Source organism: Anolis carolinensis, chromosome 1, assembly GCF_035594765.1.
Source record: "Anolis carolinensis isolate JA03-04 chromosome 1, rAnoCar3.1.pri, whole genome shotgun sequence".
In the NCBI taxonomy this organism is placed as follows: Eukaryota; Metazoa; Chordata; class Lepidosauria; order Squamata; family Dactyloidae; genus Anolis; species Anolis carolinensis.
In genome coordinates, this window is record NC_085841.1 from 312504821 (window position 1) to 312532336 (window position 27516).

General features: G+C 38.1%; 1 protein-coding gene across 3 annotated transcripts in view; it reads left to right on the top strand.

Annotated features, from left to right (window-relative positions):
• The window catches only part of rpap1 (RNA polymerase II associated protein 1), a 68721-nt gene that overhangs the window by 9766 nt on the left and 31439 nt on the right, over positions 1 to 27516 (top strand). For 2 of the 3 annotated variants that reach the window (XM_062968152.1, XM_003214580.4), the window contains exons 4-12: positions 1335 to 1427; positions 4391 to 4577; positions 5242 to 5418; positions 7375 to 7614; positions 17483 to 17598; positions 17901 to 17999; positions 18514 to 18615; positions 19836 to 20003; positions 21539 to 21733. In XM_062968152.1, the coding sequence (XP_062824222.1) occupies positions 1335 to 1427; positions 4391 to 4577; positions 5242 to 5418; positions 7375 to 7614; positions 17483 to 17598; positions 17901 to 17999; positions 18514 to 18615; positions 19836 to 20003; positions 21539 to 21733 (1377 nt within the window). Of the gene's footprint in view, positions 1 to 1334; positions 1428 to 4390; positions 4578 to 5241; positions 5419 to 7374; positions 7615 to 17482; positions 17599 to 17900; positions 18000 to 18513; positions 18616 to 19835; positions 20004 to 21538; positions 21734 to 27516 lie in introns of those variants that run through there. The other variant, XM_062968153.1, reaches the window with a different exon arrangement.

The following is a 27516-nucleotide window of genomic DNA, read 5'->3' on the forward strand; positions in this document are numbered from 1 at the left end:
ATTTAGACTAAATCCAGTTGTTAATCTCAGTTATAATAGGCCCATGAATTAATAGGAATTTTATATGTCAGCATTTAATGTACCGTAAGTTCCATTGATTCAGCATGTCTACTTTTAATTTCACTAACTAGTGGATTCAGGCCAAATACAGTAGTCTCTCACTTATCCAACATAAACGGGCCGGCAGAATGTTGGATAAGCGAATATGTTGGATAATAAGGAGAGATTAAGAAAATGTCTATTAAACATCAAAATAAGTTATGATTTTACAAATTAAGCACCAAAACACCATGTTATACAACAAATTTGACAGAAAAAGTAGTTCATTACACATTAATGCTATGTAGTAATTACTGTATTTACTAATTTAGCACCAAAATATCACGATGTATTGAAAACATTGACTACAAAAATGCGTTGGATAATCCAGAACGTTGGATAAGCGAGTGTTGGATAAGTGAGACTCTACTGTATTGCACTTTCTAAGAATCAGAATTATTAAATTTAGCAAAGTTATTCAAATTTGCCTATGTTTATTCATTTTATTACATTCCCACTTCTGCTAATCATAAGATGACAGAAGGATAGAGTTTAGAGATAACAAGTTTCAAATAGTATGGCTCTGTTTAGTAATATTTGTGCGTAATGAGTGAACAAAGTCATATTTCAAAAGTAACGTGTAATGGCTAATAGTGTAACATTCATGGTTTCTCATTACTTTCTGAACTTACTTTGAAGGGTGTTTTTAGAGACAAAGTTATGTAGTGGTTCTCAACCTGTGGGTCCCCAGATGTTTTGGCCTTCAACTCCCAGAAATCCTAGCAGCTGATAAACTGGCTGGGATTTCTGGGAGTTGTAGGCCAAAACATCTGGGGACCCACAGGTTGAGCACCACTGAAGTAATGGGAATTTTTCAGACTTTGGTTTTAATGATGGTGGGGAATTCAGTGGTTGGTTGTGAGCAGAACATCATACATGCATCTACGATGTAAAATCCCCTCTGGAAGCTTGAGGGAAGTGTTTGGGGTGGAGAATCAAAGGGAAATCCAGAAGAAGAAGAGAGAAGGCACCCTCGGTTACACAAAATTGAAGTGTAGATTTATTCTTGCTTAATGATTGTGAACTGGTGCCTGTTTCATTCGTATAGGTTGGCCACTTTAAGTCAAGTATAAAGTCAAAACTTGAGGGCTGGGGGAACCTCTACAAGAGCTATTATCTCACAGCTCAGAGGAGATCTGAAGTTGGGCTCAAAATATTTCTACAGGGTCACACTTGCGTGTAACACTTCACTGAAATGAATGTTCAAACAGTGCAGTCTCTTTAATTTGTGGCAGGAACGTGACACAAGCTCTGTCAGGGTGACCACGCCGGTATTCACAGGAGGGCCATTTCCAACAGTTTTTCACAGGTCTGAAATAAAACATGAGGTAAGAAAAGCAAGTATATGTTAACCAGCTGGCTCTCTGTCTTCTGTTCTTGCTCTTTTAAAAAAAGTTTTGCCTTTTAGTGCTGTGCTTTATGGTTGAATTTAAACATTATTTGCTGTTGTCCGATTTTACTATATTCTTTTTTTATTGCTGTAGTAATTAATAACAGTTTTCAACCACAGGTTCTTAACTCAGTGTTTGTGGACCTCTAGCAGGTTTGTGGATGAATTTCAAGGCATCTCTGAACTGGGTGCAATCATTATTTTTTTTCTTTTAAAAAAAATCATTTTTGTTACATTGATTTTCTTGTGTATCATGATAAATAACGAAGAATAAAATCCAGTGTTACCTCATATTTATCATTCATTTTGTGTTCCTAATTAGTCTGTGGAAGGAAATAAGATTCCAATACAATAAAATAAATATATTCAAAATGTATGTTTACTTTTCTGGGGATATAATCTATAACTTTCATCACAGTCTCAGATGGGCTCATGAACAGAAGTGTGGAGCCTCCAGTACAAAGTGGATACAACAGCTAAAGCATGCCTGTGCAATCTGTGGCCCTCCCAAGTGTTGGCTTCTAACTCTCAAAAGCCCTAGCCAGCTTGTCCAATGGTCAGGAATTCTGGCAGTTTTAAAATAAATTATTTTCCATTTTGTTTGCATTAAAATGTAGGATAAAAAAGATAAGAATGTTTCTGATGACTACATGACTGGTACTTTCTATATAGTAGTCTACAAAAAGTTTAGGCAACAGTGACATTACCTTAGTTTCTTTGTAAGCCACAAAAGTTTGAATTTCATTCTTGAGATTTCATGTCAGTGTTCTGCGGTATGGTAATGAATTTCCTGGATTTTTGGCCGTACTGTGTTTTTTTTTTACCTGAGAAATTGGCCCCCATGGTCTCCTTAGTGATTCCTCCCTTAAACCTAGGTTTTGGAGCATTAGCGTATTAGAGCATTAAGAAGCAAGGGCTCAGAAGTTAAAAAGTAGAAAAGAGAATATGCTGGTGTTTGTTTTCTTGGAGGAAAACTGAATCTGGAGTATCTGAAGAGTTTTTATATTTAATATTTCTAGTACAAAGTTTCTGCAACAAATGTAACCATATAAAATATTGCTTTATGTACTTATGGTGATATTCGTCTGATTCCCTCCTTTAAATTGTGGGGCAGGAATTGTGAAACAGAACCTTTTCTCCAGGGATAAGCCAGCTTTTTAAAAATGTAAAACCAAATTTTTCTCTTTTTCAAAGTACCCCAAATTGACTCCTCAGCAACTTGTCCATGTAGAAAAGCTAATTGCTTGCAGTCTTGGGTGCAGGAATAAATATATATACATACACCTGTTAGTGCCACTTACCTTTCTTCATAACAATCTACATTCTTAGCCTGAAGGTGAATTTGTTATTTTTTCATGGCAACTTTAATCAATGGTCAGTAAGTCTGTGACATGTAAATGCCATGCAAGTTGAAAAAGGCATATGTTAAGCATAATTAATCTAATTTATTACTGTGAAACTCTTGTCCTATTACGGTCCCCAAGTCTTCAGAAATTGCCTTTCTGAAGCAGTGAAGTCTGTTTACTTTTTGAAATGGAAAACATTCAGATAAGCAGACTCTTAGATTAATTACAGAAAGTGAATTTTTTTGTGCATAGGGGTGGAACAAACTCTCCAGAATTTACCTATAACCTGGTTGTTTGTTCCCCCAGCTTTGTCAAGAAGTATATCTATGTTCTTTCATTTTAGCATATAGCAGTAAAATAATGAATTGTATGTAGCTTCTTCCCACTCCCTTTAAAAAGTTTCTATTCCAAAGCATAGTGTCAAGGACACATATTTGATTTTGTTTTCATAACAACTTAAAGGCCAATTACATTTATTTGAGATTATGATTACAGCTAGTGGTTTGCAGACTAAATACCATCTTTTTGTACATAGTAGTGGCTTAGTCTTTTTTGAATGAGCGATGCTGCACTGACATAAGCAGAGTTGAATGAATAAGTAATTGAGTACGTTTGCAGATACACAGACTTCTTTACAAGTGGGAGGATGGAAGTTTGTTGCAGGCATATGTACACGTAAGAACAAGGATGGGGAAAGTGTTCTGGTCCATACACCAAATACTAATTTGAGGAGAGATGGGAGGCAACTGCATTTCAGTAGAGAAAGGGGTCAATGTCAGATACACAGTGCAAGATGCAGTTCCTACCAGCTTGGTTACTTTCCCATCCAGCATACAAAACACAGCTCAGTTTTGTATATGTGTCTGTCTTCATGCCTTCAACGTGCACCTCAGTTCTATTCAGGTTATGTCAACTATTATTAATTGCTATTTTGTTTCAGACAGGATGTAAGAGCAAAAGCAGCATGAGTGAGGAACATTGTGGGCTTCTACTGAGCTCATATTGTGGAGGCTTACCTTTCCTGTAGGCTTCATTGAGCGCAGTGGGATTTGCTTTCAAGTAAATAGGCATAGGATTGTACTTTTAATCAGAGAGCATATCCAGAGACATGCTGGATGTATCAGAAAATCTGAGCAGCAGCTTTTGACCCAATTGACTGGCAGTAGAACTGATGAAGTTAAGAAGGTGAAATCTCCCACAAAATGTTGCAGTACAGGATGTTATTGTTCATGGTATCAGCTATGGACATTTTCCCAAAAGCCATTCAACTCTCCATTACAACCGATCATGTTCCCTGGACTGTTTGGTGATTTAGTTCCTCCTTAATGCCTCCCTAATCATTTTCTGACTTTCTTCATTTCTGCCAACTCTTTGGGTTAGCTTCCCTTGTAGGGAATTCAAGAGCCTGGCAGCAGCCACTAAAAAAAAATTGCTTGCATTTTTAACCAGCCGAATGGCTTAAATTAACTCTTGGATGGCAAGTCTTCTCTTTGTATAAACAATGAGAACCTGAAAAGATAAAAGGGTTTTTACATGGTCTGTTGTCTTTCTACAGGCAAAATCAGCACCAGGTAGAAAAAGTATCTTTGCTCAGAAGATAGCTGCAAAGAGGGCAGCTGAAGTGACTCAGATTTCTGTTACTGTAGACTGTGATGCAACTGAACAGATGAACGCAGAAGAAGCAGTTCTTGAGGGTGCCCCACATCCTGAACCTTTGAGGACCCCATTCTGTGTAGATGAAGGTGAATATTTAATTCTGTGGAGCAGGAGTTCTCATGTGCCTCGTGACTTTAAAATGTTTGCTGGGAGACAAACATACGGAAGCAAATATCTTTAAATGCAAAACCCCCAAGTGTCTTCTGGCACCTAAACTGCAATCCTATCCATGTGTAGACAGTGTTTTATTTTTACTTTGCATATATTATTCATTGCATAAATAATAATAAACTTTATTATTATATTATTAATGTTTGTATATTTGTATATTTTAAATGGTTATGGTGATGCTTTTATGTTAAGCTGCTTTGGAGATAAAGGGAGATAAAGCGGCGTATAAATAAATAAAATAAATAAATTTACTTCCTGGCATATATCAGTGCATAATCTTGGCTGTTCTACAGTATTTCTTTCTGCAGGGAAAGGAAGGAATCACTTCCTGTACTGCTATACTGTTTTCCTTTGATGTCATGTTTTAATGAAATTGCATGTTTGGGGGAAGGGAACTGTTTTGTTTTTCTTTTATTTGTAAAGCACAATGTACAGTGATGGTGCTGTATAAATAAATGATAATGGTAAAGTCCATTAAGCAGGATACTGGTTCTGTATTTAAGACAAATGGGTACTGTAGAGAATCTTGTCCATTTAGATATATTTATCAAACCTGCTGGCAATGTATTTGTTTTTTAGATAAGTCTTTTGGTAGCTTATCCAGTGGGTGTCCTCGCATTGTTACTGGTGAGGGTCTTAGAAGCCTGTCTGGTGAACAAGAGGCCCAAAATATTCACAAAGAGAACTTGGAGAGGCTGAAGTCTATGTCCAAAGAACAAATCCTGCAGGAGCAGAAGCAGTTGCTGGCTCAACTAGGTAAAGACTACTTACCAACTTCTCTTAAACTGTAGGTACAGTTTTCAAGTTCTCCTCCCTTTTATATATATAATGTTTATTTATTTTCATTCATTCAAATATACATACATTGCGAGTGTTTGTTGCATACAGTGCAATACTTTCATCTATTAGTCTTTCATAATCATTTCTCAGACAATATATTTACAATAAGGGGTCACAGGCTTCTATTTGTATAGTATATATAGTGATATTATAAGTTCCAAATTTATATCCGTTTCCTCCTTGCCTTCAGTCTATTAGCTTCCTCTATGTATATTTTTAGATTAATTTTACATTGAAATGTTGGATCATTGGTTGCCATTCCTTAACAAAGTTCTCTAAAGGTTCTCCTCTTAAGTGCATTGTTATTTTGTCCATCATCAGCAACTCTATAGTATATTGTTCCAGTTCTGCTAAGTGAGGTACCTTAGGGGTTTTCCAGTATCTAGCGTATACTATCCGAGCTGCCACTGTCACGTAAAACAAAATTCTTCCATATTTCCTTTCCAATTCTTCTTCGGGCATGTTCAAAAGGTACATTTGTGGTGTCATTTTAAAATTTGTATTTAATATCTTTTCTAGATGTGCATGAATCTGTTTCCAATAGCTGTTTACTTTGTTGCATGACCACCGTTCTCCTCCCTTTTAAAGACTGAGCTAGTTCTTACTATTTAAAAAGCCAATACGTAAAGGAGTGCCCTAAGCACTGAGCAATACTTTTCACATTCTGAAAATATTTTATCTCCATGTTTTGAAAGATTTGATTCTGAAGGGCTGTGTTGTAAAGAAGCCATAACTCAGGAGCAGCATGTATGCTTTGCATGTAGAAGAGTCTAGATTCAGTCCTTATTTGTTGGATCTAGAGCCTTCTGCATGCAAAGCATACACTTTGCATTTCAGCAATGGCTCCTCTTCAACATTTAATTTAATTTATTCTATTTGTATCCTTTTTCTTGCCAGGAAATTCAGGACAGCTTGTTGGATTTAAAATGAAAACTTACCTGAGAAATGTACTATTACAATAGTTATAAAACCAAACATCAGTGATATTAAAACATAATAAAAACAGTTTACAAAAAACATTTAAAGCATAGATAAAACCATTCAGAGTAAAAACAGGTCACATTACTTGAATACTATTCTGCCATATGTTTAAAACGAGTCTAATTAAAAGCATCTTAACCTGCTGGTGAAAAGAGAACAGGGAGGGGACTCTACAGGAGGTCTCTCCTTCAGGGAGCTTTGCCAGAGGTCTCTCCTATAGATTATAGGAGAGAATTTCAGATTCTGGGAACATCAACTGAGAAGGCTGCAAACAACTTGTATCTGTGAAAGTGTTGGGACTGAGATAAAGCTTTCCTCAGAAGATCTCGTAGTGAGATACAGTGTTTTAGTTAGTCAAGCTGTGTAGGGATTTAAAGGTCATAACTAGAATTTTGAATTTTGCCTGGAAATGAATTCTTGTTAGCCAGTTTCAACGGGAATTCTATGATCCCTGTAATCAGTCCCAATCAGCAGCCTGGCTGCAGGATTTTGAGTCCACCTGAGCTTCCAAAAGTAGTCTCATGTAGAGTACATTACAGTAATCTGAATGGGGTGTCACCAAAGCATGTGTCACTGTTGTAAGATCTTATATCTCATAAAATGGGCACAGCAGGCACACTAGTTAATTGTCCAGATACAGTCCTGGCCACTGTTGAAACTTGGGCATTTTCAGGTTAGGCTTGAACAGAATCTTGACTGTCCTAGAGGATTACTGTGGATAAGTGTCAAAAGTGTGAATAGACCAAAAAGAAAAGTAGACTTCTATTCAAAGGCCTTTGGCAAAAATAATATTATCAGTACATTTCTTTAAAAAATCAAAATATAAAAATGGGCAGCATTAAAGGAGACTGTTAATGTTGTTTGTAATTTGTTTCATGTCTTTATTATCAGATCCCAATTTATTGGCTTTTTTAAAGTCACGACATAGTACTACTACAACTAAGGGAGGAGAGGAAAAAATGGAACATGAAAAGCCATGGAAAAGTATGCATTCAGCAGCACAGCCTGCACCACAGCAGGAAAAAGGAGAAATTCTGAAAGCTAATTTATCTCAGGAGTCAATCATTGAAGAGGACCCAGACACAGAAAAGTCTCTAAGGACTGAAATCTCTACAAAAATGAATGTCACAGGTAATGAAGTGTGTAGCTATTGATGTGATAAATTGCTGGCTTGAATCCAGTTGTTAGTCCCAACTAAATTAGACATGTTGGATCAATGGGATTTACATAATGGTTGATTTGCCATTCAGCAAGCCTACTGTAGTTGGAATTTGCAATTGCATTTTGGTTTTCAAATCTAAAGCAGAGCTACTAGGGAGCAGATGACATTGAGGTTCAGTTCTGCAGGATGTTCATTGCCCAGTTTTTAGAGGCCACGGAATCTCAATTCATATTACCCAGATTCCCCCCCCCCTGCATTTGGAAGACTATGACTGGTTTGATAATATCCTGGCAGTAATTTAATGATGTAATCCAGAATGTCCTCTGAAGTACCACTGGAATGTCACGGAAGATGTCTCATTGCCTTCTGTTTCACTGTGCTTCTGCCTCTGTGCTGGTCAATAAATGGCCTTGTCGGGGTGGAAGGGCTGCAGTAGGTAAAAGGTAGGTTTTGAGAGAGCGAAGAGAAGAGATGTGGCCTAATTCCTCCTGATGGAATTTTATTCCACATCACCCTGATCCTGAATATTGCTCTGTGTTTTGTGATCTGCCCTCCAAGGAGAGAAAAATGGTTTCAGAGTAAGAAGGGAGCCAGCTAGAGTTGCAAGTGCTGATAGAGTAAATTTGAATGGCACCTTCACTTCTTGGCGGGTCATATGTCCTTTGGGAACAATCACTGTGTTTGGGGTTTTTCTGCTGATTCACTCATAATGTTACCTTGATGGTTCCAAATAGCAATATAACTGCTCTCTGTAAGTGTACACATGTTTAGAGAATACTTTTTTAATGCAGGTGTTCCTTTTGGGATTAGTCTTTCTACTCTGGGAGAATCTAACAGAGAACTCATCCAGAAATCTGTCTGTCTATATATCTCTAGCTATCTATCATTGTACCCCTTCCTCCCCCACCCCACAGTTCTAGATTCTTTACTGAAGTTAATGATCAATATATATCTTATAAATAGTATTAACCCAATCAACTTAAAACCATCAAATCCAGCAGAAAACTAGTATAAAAGTAACATAAAAAGACAATTCTCAGTTCAGTATAGGTGAGAAATCTTGCCAGGAAATAGATTTGCACTAAGTCTATATAACTAAGAAGCTTGGGGAAAATAAAAATTATATGGTATCAGAAAGCCCAGAATATAGTAATCAAGTAAGCTTCTCTTGGGAGAGTATTTCTTTTTTCTTTTAAATTGTTTTATTGTGTGTATAAGAAATAGAACAGACAATCAGAAAAGAAAAGCGAAAAAAAGAAAAATGTACAAAATAATAAATAGGTTTACAAAACAATATACAGCAAACACTAGTTAAACATGTGAAAAATCGATATTAGCTGTACAGTAATTATACCTTAACATATCTTTATCCATCTAACCGCGCACTCCTGAACCCAATCCCCATGATCTCATAACTAACCCGCAACTACGCATATGTCTTCTTTCACTAAATCCCTTTGTGGCAAATCTACCTTTGTCGTCTTTTCCAGATACCCAAGTGCCAGCCTCCATTTGTTTGCAAATTCTTCATTATTTCCTCCTCTACTGCTATTTGTCATCTTGGCCATTTGGATATAATCTAATAATTTATCTCCCCAATCTTTAATAGAATAGAATCATAGAATAGAATCATAGAATAGTAGAGTTGGAAGAGACCTCATGGGCCATCCAGTCCAACCCCCTGCCAAGAAGCAGGAAATCGCATAATTAACTCTTTTCCCTCTTCCATGTTTTAGCTATTATTAGTCTTGCCGCAACAAAGCAATATTGCCAAATTTCTTCATCTCCTGCGCTAATACACCTTGTAATAGTCCTAATAAACGCATTTCTGGGTTTTTCTTGACCCTTTTGGTGATCATATTGTTTATTTCTTTCACCAACTTTTTCCAGAATTCTTGAATGATATTACAGGTCCACCATACATGGAAAAAAAATCCTTTCACCTTCTTTCACCTCCAGCAAGCCCCTCGTCCTGTTTTCTCTATTTTGGCCAATAATAGAGAGTTATATAAGTTCTATAAAACATTTTGAGAATATTTTCTCTAATTGAACTGGCCATTGAAAATTTAAACTTCTTTTTCCAAAGATGTTTCTAGTTTTCCAAGTCAATATTTCTACTTAAGTCTTTGGCCTAAGTAATCATAACAGTTTTTATCCGGTTGTCTACTAAATTATATTCTAGAATATATTTATAAAGCCTGGAGATTAGGTCTTTGTTTTTCTTAATCTGGGTACCAGCATAAAAAAGGCATTCCCTCTAATAATCATCTTGCTTTCCTCATTTGTGTATATTTGGGGGAATGGGGGGGGGGGGGGTATCTGGAGAAGTATATCTGAAGAAGATCTTAAGCATTGGATGGGTGTATATGTACATATATATAGAAAGAGAGAGCAAAAGGTAATCCTGGCTCAAAACCATTCCGGCCTTTAAAGGCTAATACCAGAGTTTTGAATTGGATCTGAAAATTGCTGGCTTCTGCAAATCTTTTTTTTCTTTCTTTTGCTCTGTTTCTGGGCTTAGCTTTATCTCTGATTCTCAGCAGCTGTGTGTTTGAAGTTAATATGAAGCTGTCAAAATTACATACCCAGGCAGCAGCTTTGGAGGAATGTTCTGACACTTTTCTGCATGCAAGCATAGGGGGCTGGCCTGTGAAATGGAGGAAATTCATAGGAAATTGGGCCAAACTGGAGAAATGTGTACGTGGTGTGCTGATGGTTTGAAGTGTATTGGCAGCTAGTCATATAACTGCCATTGGCAGAAGCTGCTCGACAATGGAAGGAGGACTAGACTGGAGGAATGACTGACTTAACTGGCTTTCATTATGGCTACTGCAATTATGTAGGATATCCTAAGGTTGAGCTGAGGTTGCTGTGGCAGCAGCAGGTTGACTGGCAAACTGTGGTATTCCTCCCAGACCTAACGTGCTGTGAACATCAAGACCTTTCAGAGCTGCTTAAAATTAGCAAGACAAGTGAAGCTTACAGGATATAACAATCCTATGTGTTTAGATTATGTTTTCCTCAGCTTGGGTTACTTGCTTATGCTTAAAGGCATAAAATGTGAGATTTCAATTGACCAAAAGGCTATAGTGGTTCCTGCATTCCAGATTATATGAAGGAAGCTCAGTAAAAACCAAATACACGTCATGTGTGAGTTCAGATATTTCAGTTTCAAGTTTGTAGAAGAGAAACCATGAACTTGTGCTTGATTTTGTCATCCTTGCTGTAGAGTAGGATGGGCAAAATTTGGCCACTGTGTCACCTGCATACCTGTAAGCACACAGATATGTTGTGAATACCAAACTGAATAGAGCCATGTTAGCCATGTACAGTGGCTTCTAAAAGTGTGAAAAACCTCTGACTTTCAAAGCCTTTCTGACTGTGACATCAATGAGATTGTCAAATGCAGAGTAGACCAGTGGGTTATAGTGAATACTCCTGGCTGTAGCTCGGTGGGTCACAAAGCCCACTACTGTATTTAGCTCCAGTTTAAACCTTACAGCTTATAATTGTTTTTACTTTTTTCCTTCCACTTTTTCCTCCTATCTTGTTGCTTAGCTTTCCCCATGCATCCTGCACCTCTTCACTTCTCTTCTGATGTTCATTCAATCTCTACTCCTTCATTCTGCTGTGTTCCCTGGGTCCCTGCATGGAGACTACTTAATGGGGTCCTTGAATCATTTTTGGATTTGAGTGGTGTGGTTTAGTGAGATAAAGCAGTGTTTACTGCTTAATCTTTAAAAGAGCTGTTTTAATGTGTAAGAGCAGAGAAAAAGTGGTTTAGAATTTCCAGAAGAGTGTGTCTCATCCTGTGTTGCCAGATAACTTGTCTCTCCCACATTTCTTGCACATCAGATTTAATTATTTAATCAAATAATAAGATGCTTCTTTAGAGAAAATGTTAATGTTCCCTCTCCACCAGGAAAAGCCCCCTGTTCTTTGGGCCAAACCATCCTTTAAATTGTGGAAAGTTGTAGAGAACATCTGAGGTCTGATGAGATGGTATATTTGGCAAGGCAGTATGCAATGAGACAAATAGAACTTGCTTCCAAGGAATGAAAGATGTGTTGAGCCAAGAGGACAGTCTCTGTGAGATGACTTAGTAGCATATCATTGTAGAAAAGAGGAGCAATTACAAAAATCAATGGTGCTTTTCAGGTTGCCTAATGTTATACATGCAGTGCATTGTGCCTAGCTGGAGATGTAATATTTATTCTCCATTAGCACTTTACATTGGAAAGCTGCCATTTCTTGATGTCAAGAAATGTATAAATAAACTAACAGTAGCCATTGCTCCAGTAGGAAGAAATTATTCTGCTCTTGCAACAAGAGGAGACTCAGAAAGCCATACTTAGTAAGATAGATGGCTTTAGTTTCTAAAGTCTCATGGTCCTGTGTTTCCCCTCCCCGATGGAACCAACCTATGCTGTTCATTCCACAACTTCCGATTTGAATCCGAAATGATCTATTCTTACTGGAGAGAAAGATCAGGCTATGCCTTTGTGAACATGTATTTGAACATGTGCTTTATATGTAGAAGGCACCAGGTCCAATTTTGGCATCTCCAACTAGAAGAACATTACTTAAAACTACCTCTGCTTGATTTCATATGAGACTGCAGACTGTTACAATAGGTAGTAGAAGACTGAATAATTCATGCATGCATGATATTTGCTTTACAGCAGATGTGAATAAATGGAATGTCTCAGATTGATTTTTGATATTTTTTCATGTTACCTTATTTGCAGTCGTTTTCAAAGGAGTTTTCACACTCTAGTTATATTTGCATTATAACCATTTCTTATTGTGAACATTGGGCTCCTTCACTTCCTTGTCTCCTCTTTCAACATGGCTGCAGGGAGGAAAGTTAAAACTTGCAATACCGTTTTTGGCAAAACAGATTGTTTCTCTTCTAACCAGAAAAACTGTGGTCATTCTTTACTGTGGTTTATTGGAGACAAGCCAACTTCTACATCTCAGATCAGAGTGCTGTCTTATTTGAATAAATCATAGCTAAAGTTATCCACATTTTAGAGTTTAGATTGTATATTTAACCTTAATTAATGAAAGATAGTGATGAAAGATAGAGGTGTTGTAGAAAGACGCAAGATAAAGTCATTCAGAATTGTTTCCATCATGATAATGAACCATAGTTTGTGATGACCAATATGTAAACTGACATTTGAAAAAGATTGCCTTTAAAGTGATGCAGCAAGGAAATTGTTCTTAGTGTGATGATAGAATGTTGTTAAAATGAATGATATTAAGTATGAAATAATCCTGATGGACTGCCTTCCAGGAGATAATAATAATAAATAATAACAATAACTTTATTTTTATATCCCGCCTCCACCTTTCCGCGGGGACTTGGGGCGGCTACAGATTGGGCATCCCTTATCAGGAATTCCAAAGTACCCCAAAATCCAAAATTGTCCCCACGAATGACTGAGGTAGTGGCCGAGATGGTGACTCATTTTTTTCCCAGAACATTCAGTGTACAAAGTTTGTTTCATGCTTAATATTATAAACCTTTTGTATAAAATTACATTCAGACTATGTATACAAGGTATATATAAAACTTAAATAAATTTCATGTTTAGACTTGAGTATCATTCTCCAAGATCTCATTATATACAGACAATCCCCAAATTATGAACAAGATAGGTTCTGCAGGTTTGTTCTTAAGTTGAATTTTTATACAAGTTGGAACAGATCGCATAGGGAAGGGTTAACATCCCTATGTGGTTTGTTTTGTTTTCTGTGCCCCTGTTCAGAAGATATCATCTTGCTTTCTATCCCTCTGATAATTGGATTTTGAAAAATGTGGCTTGTTCTGGAACCAAAGTTTGATGATAAATTTTCAGTGGAGATACCTTTTGCCCATGATAACTCTTTCAGGACTGGATCTCCCTTCCTTGAGGTAGGTATCTCTCACTTCTTCTTGTCTCACCCCAGTTCTTAACCATGAGTTATTTGTAATTCAGGTATTTGTAACTCTGGACTGCCTGTATATGTAAATATTGCAAAAACTAAAATCCAAAACAGTTCTGGTCCTTGGCATCTTGCATAAGGGAGGTTTAGCCATCCGTGCTTACTAGTCTTGGACAATAATTAAATTATTTTGTGCATGAAACACAGCTTGTGTACATTAAACCATCATAAAACAAAAGTGTCTCAGCCGCAGATGTGGTTAATTTTGGAGTATTTAGCATTTTGGAATTCCAGATAGGAGATGTTTAACCTGTTTTAGGAAAAGAAAGCTCTTGTCTTTAGGTTTGCAATTCTTATCTTACTGTAGCCACTCTAAACACCTTCGCAGAAGCATACGAGAAGCTCGGCCTCTCATTGAACATCGAGAAAACCAAAGTGCTCTTCCAACAGGCACCAACGAATCCCTCTGCAATGCCAGTAATACAGCTTAATGGTGTAACATTAGAAAACATTGACCATTTCCGCTACATTGGCAGCCACCTCTCCACAAAAGTCAACACTGACACTGAAATACAACACCGCCTGAGGTCTGTGAGCACAGCATTTTTCAGAATGAAGCAGAGAGTGTTTGATGATCAGGACATCCATAGAGATACCAAGGTGCTTGTTTATAAAGCCATTGTCCTCCCAACCCTGCTCTACGCCTGTGAAACATGGACGGTCTACAGACAGCATACCAAACTCCTGGAGCGTTTCCATCAGCGTTGCCTGCAAATCTCTTGGGAAGACAGGCGGACAAATGTCAGCGTGCTGGAAGAAGCAAAGACCACCAGCACTGAAGCGATGCTCCTACGCCATCAACTCTGCTGGACTGGCCACGTTGTCCAAATGCCTGATCACCGTCTCCCAAAGCAGTTGCTCTACTCCGAACTCAAGAACGGGAAATGTAACGTTGGTGGGAAGGAAAAGAGATTTAAAGATGGACTTAAAGCCAAACTTAAAAACTGTAGCATAGACACTGACAACTGGGAAGCCCTGGCACTTGAGCGCTCTAATTGGACGTCAGCTGTGACCAGCAGTGCTGCGGAGTTCGAAGAGGCACTAATGGAGGGCTTAAGGGAGAAATGTGCCAAGAGGAAGGAGCGTCAAGCCAACCCTGACCGGGACCGCCTTCCACCTGGAAACCAATGTCCTCATTGCGGGAGAACATGCAGATCAAGAATAGGTCTCTTCAGCCATCTACGGACACCCCCCCAAGGTGGGAGACAATCATCCTCGAACTACGAGGGATCGCCTAAGTAAGTAAGTAAGTTTCCAAAACATACCAAATCCAAAAAAAAGTATTATAGGTGGCAGCACATTGTTGGTTAGGAGTATAAAATTATATACTGTTGAAAACTATCAAAATGTATCAAATCACTTTGGTACAGGTCTTAGAAAATTGCATTTTATGGCAAAATAATGCATGTCCTCAGGAGTTTTTTTATTCCTGTAAAATTGGTTCAGATGGATTTGGTATCTTTTGGAAAAAAGCTGAACATATGGCTTACAAATGTATTTTGATGAAGAACAAATGCTTTCTTTTTATTAATTTTATTGTGTGTAAAAGACAAACAAAAAACCAAAATCAAGTACAAATAGTAAAGAAACTAGCAGAAACTGTACAATTATAACATCTTAACAAACACTGTCCTACCCCACACCCATGAACATGACTTCCTACACTACTTAATGTGAATCTTATATCGAACTAGAGTAGGGCCTGGTATTTGTCTCATATGTTTAATCCGTGCTTCTGTACCTTCCTATTGCACGGTTCAGCAGACTCACGCCCACACGGACGAAGCGGTGAAACAAAGTTAAAGCAGCAAAAAAATGTTTGCTGCTGTTGTTTCCTCTGCCTGCTTGCCACTGGTTGCCTCTTGCCTGCCTCAGTGCCTGCTTTGCAGCCTTTATTGTCCTTCTCAAAAATGTTCTACAATGCCAATTTCCTTTTGGAGAACCCTACAGTAGCGTATTTCATAAATCAATTGTGTAATTGACAGTAGCAAAGCCAGTCATTTATCCCTATCTCTTCTCTCCCTTTAAATTTCCATTGCTGTTTTTCTTTGATTAAGTACTCCCTGTAAGTTCTTATTTCTTCATTAAATGCTGGTCTTAGTACTGCTTCCAATGGGCACAGCCATAGAGGGGTTTTTGGTTTCATTCCCTCCTTATATTTCTTCTAAATCACTAGAAAATTAGCTCTTATAGTGTGTCTATTCTTTATTCACCTTATCTTTTTTTATACTACAAATGGGAAAATTGCACTCAATTTTAAATGTACAAGATTAGATAGTTGCAACCTAACTTACTAAAATTCAGTGGTAGCTGATCGCTTTTCCCTCAGTCATTTGATGAATCCATTCCAGATTTTACTCTGGTTTTTAAATAAACTAGCTTGGATGCTGGACCGTCTACCCAAAATGGGTTCTTTACCTAAGAGAGGAGCTCTTTTACCGTTCATTGTAAAGCCCTGAGCAGAAATACTGCCTTGCTAAATGAAAGATGCCAGCTGCCACCCCCAAAATCACTGTATTAAAAGCACTGAGAGGCACGCTTTATTAGTGATTAAAATCTCTGAAAAATGGAATGCAGTTGTCAAGAGCTGAGCTTTAAAAAAGAGTATCTGTGTCAGTTAGTAACCAGGAAGGGTTCTTTTATGTATTAAAACATTTAGCCGTTGATGGAAGGACAATGGGGAATATATGTTTTGATTCTACTCAGTACATCACTGCAAACTTTTCAGGAAGAAGATTGATTATAGTATCACTATTAAGGCTTCAGTCTTACACACACTTTCCCAAGAGCAAGATTAAAGTCAGTGAGGCTTCTTTTTAAGTAGACATGTCTAGGAACACACTGTAAATCAGAATCTGGGCACTTGATAGAGCGCTCAGTCAGACAGCTGCTTTATCTTACCTGTTACCCAAAATAAGCAATGTGGAAGAATAGAAAATAAGCCCCAGGGTGGTTGTGTGAATTGTCCATTACTATAAATGTACTAATGCTTTGTTTTAACATAGCTTAGATACTATTCTAATTACTCCCCCAGGAGCCTTCATTTTCGAATAGCTTTCCACATACAGCTTAGTAATTTACTTTTCTCCCTTTCTGTGTTTCTTTCTCTCTCTCTTTCTTTTTTTCTTTCTTTCTTTCTTTCTTTCTTTCTTTCTTTCTTTCTTTCTTTCTTTCTTTCTTTCTTTCTTTCCCTAATCTGTAGGGCTAAATAACTAAACCCCTTGGTGTTCAAGGCATTTAAGGACTTGTTTAGCTCGTACTGAGCTGAAGAGCCTTTTCATTTAGATTCTTTGCATTTTCTTTTCATTTCTGGCATAGTCATCATAGAAATACACAATTTTGAACAAGCGTTTCTAGTAAGAACAAAATAACATCCCTGTTTAAGTAACTCCCATGGGTGTTGTTTTTCAACATCGCTGCTTTTGTGGATAATCACTTTTCTCTTCTTGATATCTTCATTTTCAGGTATATTTTCTTACAGTTATTGCTGGAGTGTTGTCTAAATCATTAATCTCATTTTGTGATCTGCTCCTGATTTTCTTATCTCATATTCATTCCACATCCAAATTGGTATTCTGCTCATCTTCATTTTATCTGTGAATTTCATTAACACTATCCACTTTCCTTCTCTAGATCTTATGGAATTTTGTAGGAAGACCTTTGATTTTTATGTTTTGTTGATTAGTCAGTTTTGAGTTGTCCCCAACTCTCTGCCCTTTCTCCTTGCTGTGCTATGAAACCAAAATTTGAAGCACCTGGCAAATGCAGAAATGTCAGCAAACAAAGTGATGTGTTCTCTTCTTTTGCACCCAAGAAGAATAACATTATCTTTTGTTTTCCATAAAGATGATGACCTTCCTGTGAAGCCTCAGAAAGAATGGCTCCACATGGACAGTGTAGAGTTTGAGAAGCTGGAGTGGATGAAGGACCTGCCTCAGCCTCGGCAGAAGAAAACCAAAAAGGTTGGAAGAATAAAATGCAACTTTTCTCTTGTTCAAATTATGTTTCCCTAGGAGAGCCATCCTTATTCTGTTGTCCTCTTTTGGGGTAAAGCTCTCATAACCCTCAACCGACTTTGGGAATGATGGAGCTTTTGTTGGTAGCTCAGTATATTGAAACAGTGCTGGATTAGGAAAGTCTGAGATGAAGCAGCAATTTCAAGAGTTGGCTTGGGTTAAAATACCTAAATTCTACTAAATTTGATGTATCTGGATGACATAATCAGCATAAATTACCATCTTCTTTTTTTCTTCCCCACTTATAGGGGATGCAGGCACGCTTCAGTCTGAAGGGAGAACTTATTCCACCAGATAAAGATTTGCCTACACATTTGGGCCTTCACCACCATGGAGAGGAAGCAGAAGTAAGAAAAATGCATATTTGACACTGTCTTGAATTCTACTGGTCGTTCCAGCTGGTTTAGATCTGTTTAATGGTGTAAATCCCAATGTGTCAAAGCATCTAGTTGGGACTACTAAAGGGATCTCTCATTCTGTCAGTTCTTTATGTAGTCTTGGACCAGATAGGCAAGGTTTGATGAGACATGCCGGCAGGTCCGGCAAGCCTACCCAGCGGGTTTTAATCATGAGCTTCAAACTTGCATCTTATTTTTAATCTTTGATCTGTGTATTTTAATATGTGTTTTGTAGAAATATGTTTTAACATGGGTATTTTATAGAATGTTTTTAGATTATTGTGTGTTTTTAGCGATGTTGTAACACATCACGAGGAGAGGTGGGTAAGAAATAAAATAATAATAATTATTATTATTATAGCTATGAAATTTCAATACTGTTATAGAATACAGTATATATAGTCATTTGTACCGTAATTATCTTGATTGGATATTTTACGTACATATCTATCTTTTACCACAGAGGGCTGGCTACTCTCTCCAAGAGCTCTTCCATTTGTCTCGCAGCCAAGTCATTCAGCAACGGACTCTGGCTTTACAAGTGCTGGCTTGTGTTGTCCAGAAGGTGAGCAATCTTTTGTCAAGTCATCCATATGCTCTTTGAATTTCAGATTTGGAACATTATGTAATTAATTTTAGATATCTCTTGCATTGTTTTGGCTTTTTTTGTTGACATACATGGCTTTTTGAAAAGTTTGATCTAAAATATCTGTTTTCATTAACTTAATGAATTGCAGGAATGCCAGAGCATGCTGGCCTGTGATGGTTCTTGGATGGGCTATGGATCGAAGATAATGGCTCTAAGGTTCCTGCTGCAATTAAAAAGCAGATATTGTTCAAAAATTCTATGAAAGAATATATAAACATTGTACAAACTACTACTGTTCCTTTGTGGTTCAGTCCAGTAACTGCTTTGAAGAAAACCTGAAACATGTTTATTGTTTCTTAGATGATGTTAAGTAACTTAAAAATTTGGGATGTGATGTAATGCCTGGTAACAAGTGCTATTAAAATCCAGTGGGGATTACTACTGAGTTAATCTGCATATGATATATTTAAATATGTTTTTATGTATGCTTATTTTAATCTTAATGTTACTTTTTATGTTTTATGTTGCAGGCACTATGTAGTGCCGTTTGTAAGCCACCTTGATCCCCCAGGGGTTGAGAAAGGCGGGATATAAATATGACCAATACATAAATAAATAAATAAATAAATAAATTTGACAGCCCATCAGTTTAATAATAAGTAAAATGAATATATGGCTTTCTGGCAGAGCTGCAGAAACAGAATCTATAGTATTTATTAGTAGATGCTTAAACTAAAATGTTAGGTATTAATTATATGATTAACACTTGATATATTGAATTTAGGGATTGCAAAATTAGGACATTGGGTCTTTAAAGCAATAAGAAAGGTTATGAAACCTGGATGAAATAGACTATAATTATATGTTGCTATAAATCACAATCTTCAAATGGTAGTTGCTTCAGTGACTATTAGTAGACTCTCATTATTTGTTCCAGTTGTAGAAAGCGTGGGTGACAGTAAGGCCTTCTTTCCAATTTCATTTGTGGGTACTTTGTGATGAACAGTTTCCCTTCAATGATACTTATTTCATCAAAGAGCAGAATGAAAAAAGATTTTTTAAACAAAAATAGGATTATAAAATGGAGGGGATGAAAGAGTCCAGCAACCTGTTTGAGACTAGTTGGTTTATTTTAGCATTAGACCTCCTCTTCCTTTTTAAAAAAAAATGACTTCTTTTTATCATGTGTATTTCAGGCCAAGGCAGGGGAGTTTGCCACCCTTCTGAAGGGAAGTATCCTGCAAGTGCTCCTTGATGCTGGTTTCCTCTTTCTGCTTCGTTTTTCCATAGATGACTCAGTGGACAATGTAATTGCAGCTGCTATCCATGCCCTCCATGCTCTTCTGGTCTCTCCAGAGGATGAGGTTAGACTTCCTTGAATCTATTTGAAAAGTACTTGTGAACATTGGTATTTATAGCAATTAATTCCTGACTTTCCACTCTAAGCATCCTGCCTTGAATCCAGCTTTTATGATAGGGATAGGGAGTATATGGCCATCCAGATATTGGTGGATTGTAATTTCTGCCAGCTGTCATCATTGGCTTCTTTAGGTAGGGCTGATGGGAATTCCAGTCCAAGAACATTTGGAGGCTCATGTGGTTCCAAAGCCCTGCTTTATTTTCTGTTGGGATTGTATTTGGACACTCCATATGCCTGTGCCCCCTTTAAGTGCTTGAAAAATGTTAACTTTATATTCCTGTCATCCTACTCATAATTATTTTGGACCCATGCAGAGCACATAATAGATGGAAATGACTACCTTTAGGGTACTGTTCTACTTCTCATATTGTGAAACTTGTAATGGAAAAAACTGCTGATTAAAGAAAATAGCTTGAAAGTGAAATTAAGGTTTTTGAAAGCTGTTAAATAAATGAGACCACATGCATGCAATTTATTTTCAGCTAGCATTGTTGAGCTTTATTCAACAGAAATATAAAGCAAAGGAAATAATAACTATGGTGGCCTCATCCATATCTCTTCTTAGAATAAGAATATGAGCTGGTTCCTTTTGTGTCGTTCTGCTGATAGAACTGTCTCTGCCAGTGCAACCAGGAGGTGGATCGTCTCCTAGTCTGTTGCATCCAGAGCAAAATCATTTCTGGAAAACATGCCAGACCAGATTTTTGATAACAGAAGTCGGCCAGATAAATGGAGAAAAGAAGAAAACCCCATCCCATGAGAGTCTTTCCATTAGTGAAGCGGTTCATTTAGTTCCAGTTTTCTCACAGAATATATAACATTTTCAAAAAAAGAGATACTAGTAACATTTTACAAGCTCCTTTCATCTATTTATTCAATCAAGACATTTAAATTTATTGTTCTGTTTATTCATAATTTTTGTTCAGAAAAACTAACAAAATCTACAAAGACATAAATAGCAGGCATGTAAACCATAAGACAAAATACAAAGACAAAACCAGGAGAAATACATTTTCTTAATATAAAAATACCACTACTACAACAACCACTAAACATTGGCAAATCTAAACATCTACAGATCTAAAGTATGTGGTCTAAGGGCTTTACATTCTCTGTCAAATGGTTTTCTTTTCTCAATTGTCCAAGCCCAGTAAAAGAAGATACATCATTCAAACATCCTTTCCCTAAATATGACACTCTGGTTTCTCTTCAGATCGTATAAATCTTTTTCCCTTTACTTAACAAAGTAAACTATTAACTGTAACAAAGACATGAATCTCCATCAAATGTATTTTAATGGAAAGGACACAATCTAGTTTATTTTATTTATCTGATGGATTTCCTCCATTGATCTCAAGACAATATTCTCTGAGAGTGTTCCATTGGGATCTGTCTGTAGATTCATTTCAAGAATCATATAGTTGGAAAGAGACCATACAGGCCATCCACTGATCGCTTCTTGGATTTATCTGCTTCCAGGAATATCTTGACAAGACTTTTTCATGGTATCAGGGTATGACCTTTCACCCTTTCACCCCTAACAAAGAGGAGGAAAAAGAGGATGATGATGAAGAGGAAGACAATGAACTTAAATCAACCCAGAAGACAGCAGGGAGAAAATCAAAAGACGAAAACAAACCAGATCCAGAAGTAGCACGGTATGATGTTGTGAAGGTAAATTTCTCATTTCCTTCCCAAAAGCAATATATTTTTTGTTTCTTAAATATGATATGTAGTCAGAGTTTATTGGACATTCCATAACCTATTGCAAAACATAAATTTTTGCATAAGCTATTGGAACATAACTGTACCCAGTCTATGGGCACATATCCTTTTGGCAAATGTGGATCTCCATAAATATGTGGAGACCACCTTTGGAAAACCACAAAAAGCATAACCTTGTTAGAAATCAACTCTTTGAACAAGTGATTTTCACAAGCATTAATGTAATGGCACACAGGTAACTTCAGCTGTTAAACTGTAGAACCATGTCTTTAGACTGCCAAGGGTAAAGACATGTCACTACAAAAATATATTTGGTTACCAGAGGATGGTTGTTTTCAGTTTTAATTTGCCAAAAGATATACACTCCCTTTAAACATCTTAGTTAAAATATGCATTCAGAGATAAAAACGAAGTCTTCTTTGAAAAATAACATATCTTGTATTAATTCACCATAAGGCACATTTCTTAATAAAGTTCAGTTACAGATAGGATATAGCTTCCTCTCTCTGTGTCAAGGACAGAACGCCACAAGATCAAAGATAACAGAGTTTATTGGATTTACAGAACTCAAAATGCCCGTAAAAGACAAGGGCTAGGCAACATTAGCCTTAAAAAGCAAAAAGGGGCAAGAAAAACGTTCAAAAGATAAACCGGATTAAACCGGAGTTTAATCCGGGTAAAATCAAAACAGCTTGCTTCAGCCTGGGAATAAACAAAACAGAAGCTGGGGAACAAAGAGTTCAAAAGAATGTAACTAATTGGCAGCAGATGCCTCTCTGCTGCCAGCACTATGTTTTGAGTAACTTAGAAGTCACTCCTCCACACAGCAGGCAAATTCCCAATACAAACACAACAGCCGAGGATTGAAGCAGTAGCGTAGTCCCAGTTCTTTCCGAAGGTCGATAGGCAGAAGCAGACGTTTGTAGTTCACCAAGTCCAGGTAGGAGAATCCGAGCCCGTAGTCAGTTCAGTCCGTAAATCCAGAGTAGCAGATGGCGTCCGTCAAGAAGACGACGGAAGGTCAAAGCTATTGAGATTAAGCAGAGGTTGCACAAACAAAAGCCCACACAATTCCTCCCGCCGTCTGAACCCAAATTCCAAAACAACTTACGTAATCAGCACACGAAACACACCCGTCTTCAGGAAAACGTCCCACACAGATCCCAAGCGTTTGTCCAGATTACCTTGCCCAACGCAATTGGCTATTGCTCCCAAACCCCATTTTATGCCAGTTACAAGTCCTCATCACTATCAGCTGTTCTCCTTAACCCGGGCGTTTCCTCATCACTTTCCTCATCAGAACTGGAACACCTCTGACTACGCCCCACAGCATCCCCAGCTGTGGATCCCGTCCCATCCCTCCAGCTTGTCCATGGGTCTAGTCCTGAAGGTCCCCAATCATCTTCCATCCCATCATTGCCAGTGGCACCCAATTCCTCCCTTACCCGAGTCCAATCCATCTCATCCTCTTCCGAGCTAACCAGCTCTTCCTCCATTCTCTCCGTAAACCCCTCAAAAGACTCCTCGTCAGATGGTTCTGCAAAGATATCTCGCAGCCTCTTTCTTTCTCGCTCCTCGAGAGTATCTGACTCTCGAGGAGTCTTACGCCCACGTCTGCCAGTAGCAGAGCCATGAGGCTCAATCATAACACTCTGTGTAGAGAACACAGGGTATCGGTCTTGATCAATGCTTAGGTGATACTGATGGTCCTCCAATTGTGGGGTCTTGGGGGTGGGTCTGTAGGTGGCTGAAGAGACCTATTGATCCGCATATTCTCCTACAGTGGAGACATTGGTTTCCAGGTGGAAGACAGTCCTGGTCAGGGTTGGCTTGATGTGCTTTCCTTTTGGCATGTTTCTCCCTTAAGCCCTCCATTCAGGCCTCTTTGAATTCTGCAGCACTGCTGGTCACAGCTGACCTCCAGCTAGAGCTCTCAAGGGCCAGGGCTTCCCAGTTCTCATTGTCTATGCCACAGTTTTTAAGGTTGACTTTAAGCCCATATTTAAATCTCTTTTCCTGCCCACCATCATTCCGTTTCCTGTTCTTAAGTTGGGAGTAGAGTAACTGCTTTGGGAGATGGTGATCGGGCATTCAGATGACATGGCCAGTCTAGCGGAGTTGATGGCATAGGAGCATCGCTTCAATGCTGGTGGTCTTTGCTTCTTCCAGCACGCTGACATTTGTCTGCCTATCTTCCCAAGAGATTTGCAGGATTTTTTGGAGGCAACGCTGATGGAATCGCTCCAGGAGTTCAGTGTGACATCTGTAGACAGTCCATGTTTCGCAGGCATATAGCAGGGTTGGAAGGATAATGGCTTTATAAATGAGCACCTTGGTATCTCTACGGATGTCCCGATCATCAAACACTCTCTGCTTCATTTGGAAAAATGCTGCATTCGCAGAGCTCATGCGGTGTTGTATTTCAGTGTCAATGTTGACTTTTGTGGAAAGATGGCTGCCAAGGTAGCGGAAATGGTTGACATTTTCTAATGTTACACCATTAAGCTGTATTTCTGGCCTTGCAGAGGGATTGGCTGGTGCCTTCTGGAAGAGCACTTTGGTTTTCTTGATGTTCAATGAGAAGCTGAGCTTTTCATATGCTTCTGCAAAGGTGTTTAGAATGGCTTGTAAGTCTTCTTCTGAATGTGCACAGACTACGTTGTCATCGGCATATTGAAGTTCTATAACAGATGAGGTTGTGACCTTGGTTTTGGCTTTCAGTCTGCTGAGGTTAAATAGCTTGCCATCTGTCTGATAGATGATTTCCACTCTGGTGGGAAGCTTCCCATCAACAAGATGAAGTATCATAGCGATAAAGATGGAAAATAAGGTTGGGGCAATAACACATCCCTGTTGGACACCTGATTCCACCTTAAATAGGTCAGTTTGGAAACCATTGCTGTCCAAGACTGTTGTCATCGTGGAGAAACCGCAGAATGCTCACAAATTTGTCAGAGCATCTGATTTTTTGGAGGATGGCCCAGAGAGCACTGGGATTCACTGTATTGAATACCTTTGCAAGGTCAATGAATGCCATGTCCAGAGGTTGATTTTGTTCCCTGCATTTTTCTTGGAGCTGTCGTGCAGTGAAGATCATGTCCACTGTTCCTCTGGAGCAGGGGTCCCCAAACTAAGGCCCGGGGGCCCTCTGAGGTCATTTACCTGGCCCCCGCCCTCGGTTTTATAATATAATATATTGTATATACATATAATATTGATAATAATATTATAATGTAATACAATATAACACTAATAGTATTACCATAGAATAATATTAATTATATATTCTATATTACATATAATATTACTAATAATATTACAGTATAGTGGTATAGTTCAATATAGTAATATATAATGCTAATAATATATAGCCGCCCTGAGTCCCCTCGGGGAGAAGGGCGGGGTAGAAATATCGGAAATAAATAAATAAATAAATAAATATTGTGCTATGCTAATAATATATTGTATGTACATACAACTTGTAGGCCACTCTGAGTCCCCTTTGGGGTGAGAAGGGTGTGATACAAATGTAGTAAATTAATGCAGTAAATAAATAAATAAATAATAAATACATTTTAGACTTAGGCTCGTCTGAAATGACTTGAAGGCACACAACAACAACAACAACAACGGCAACAACAATTCTAATTAACTTGATTATCTCATTGGCCAGAAACAGGAGCACACTTCCCATTGAAATCCTGATAAATGTATGTTGGTTAAAATTGTTGTTTTTTTTTAATATTGCATTGTTCTTTCGTTGTTCTTGTTGTTGTTGTTTTTGCACTACAAATAAAACATGTGCAGTGTGCATTGGAATTTGTTTGTATTTTTTTTTCCAAATGATAATCCGGCCCCTCAACAGTCTGAAGGATTGTGGACCGGCCCTCGGCTTAAAAAGTTTGAGGACCCCTGCTCTGGAGGTAGAAGGTAGTTTGCAAGGATTCTTACGAGGATTTTCCCAGAGGAGGTTAGAAGGGAGATACTGCGATAGTGTCCGCAATCTGGTCTATCCCCTTTCTTGAAAAAGGTAATGATGGTAGCATCCTTGAAGTCTGCAGGGATTTTCTTGGTCACCCACACTTTTTCAGTGAGCTGGTGGAGTTGTTGTATCAGCTCAGGTCCACCCTTTTTGAAGATTTCAGCAGGGATCCCATCTGGCTTTGTTATTTTTTTGTTGGCTGATGGCATTGCTGACGTCTTCCAAACTAGGCAGTGCTGCAAGCTAATCCCTGGTTTGTTGTTGCGGGATTTGTGAGAGGGCCTCTTCGGCCACATTGAAGCTGCGATTCAGGAAGTTCTGGTAGTGCTCTTTCCAACTTAGCGCAATTGATCTTTTGTCCTTCAGAAGTTTGGTTCCATCTGATGAGCATAGAGGCTGTATGCCATGGTTTCTTGGTCCGTGGATGATCTTTGTGGCTTTGAAAAATCCCTGAGCATCATGGGTATCTGCAAAGTGTTGGATTTCTTCAGCCTTCTTTGTCCACCAGATGTTCTTGAGTTCTCTGGTCCTTCTTTGGACCTCAGCTTTTGCACTGGCATAGATCTTTTTCTTGATCAATAGTCCATAGTCTTTAGTATAGCTATACTCACTGAAGCCTGTAAGCAAATACTGAAGTCTCTAAACTGACTTCTCCACTGAAGTCCAAACAGATACTGAATATAAAAATGGAGTCTTGAGTCTGCACATGCTCAGTATAATCACATGTCTATAACTCCTCCCACACTAAAGAGTCAAATCAACATACACATGGAATATAGATTACCAAATATATACATTAACAAACAAATAGTGAGTGGCTTGGGAGGTTGCTATTTCCAACAGAGCTTACTTAGCTAAAACCCTTTCAGTGTCTTTATTTTATTTTATTTTAATTTATGTATTTATTTATTGCATTTATATACTGCCTTTCTCACTCCTGGGAGGGACACAAAGCAGTTCACAGCATAATCAGTGGCAAAATTCAATGCCTTACATGTGTAAACAACAAATATCAAGTCAGCAACATATAACAATAGAATATCTCACTTCCCTTACTTGTTTATGGCTCAGTGACTCCTTTTCCTCTCTGTCTGCTTAGGTGGAGGTTCTTTTGAATATCTCTTGAACAAATGTGAGACTAGAAGTTCTTGACCAACTGAGTCACAGGTCCATGGCTTGGTCTAAGGCATTTGAAATGAGTTTATTATTTTATGGTGCCTGGAAAAGAAACAAAATAGTAAATTGAAGAAGAGTGAATGACTGTCAGGACTGAGCACATCTTTATAATTTTTTTCCATTAAGTCCCCGGGAGAATGTGAACGTGGTTCATTAAGATTAAAAGAAAAGCTCTTGTCGTCTTGTTCATCATCATATTTTCCATATTATCCAGCCAGATGCCTGTGGGAAAACTACATGGAGACCATGAGAGCAATAATTTTGTCCTGTTACTATTTCCTGTCAACTGGGATTCAGAGGCATTTTGCTTCTGTTGCTGGAGAGGCGTAGTTTCATGCCCATTGATAATCTTATCCTCCATTAATTTGCCTACTACAATTGACCATCTTTAGGCTCAGAATCCCACAGTTTAATAAGGCATTGTACAAAGAAGTAGTCTTTTAGTCTGGCTTGAAATTCCCATTCTTCGGCTCAATTGGGTGACTGACCCTTGGTTCTCATGTTTTCCAAGAGGGAGAATATTTATCTCAACCATTTTCTCCATAACAAACAATAATTTTATACATTTAAATAG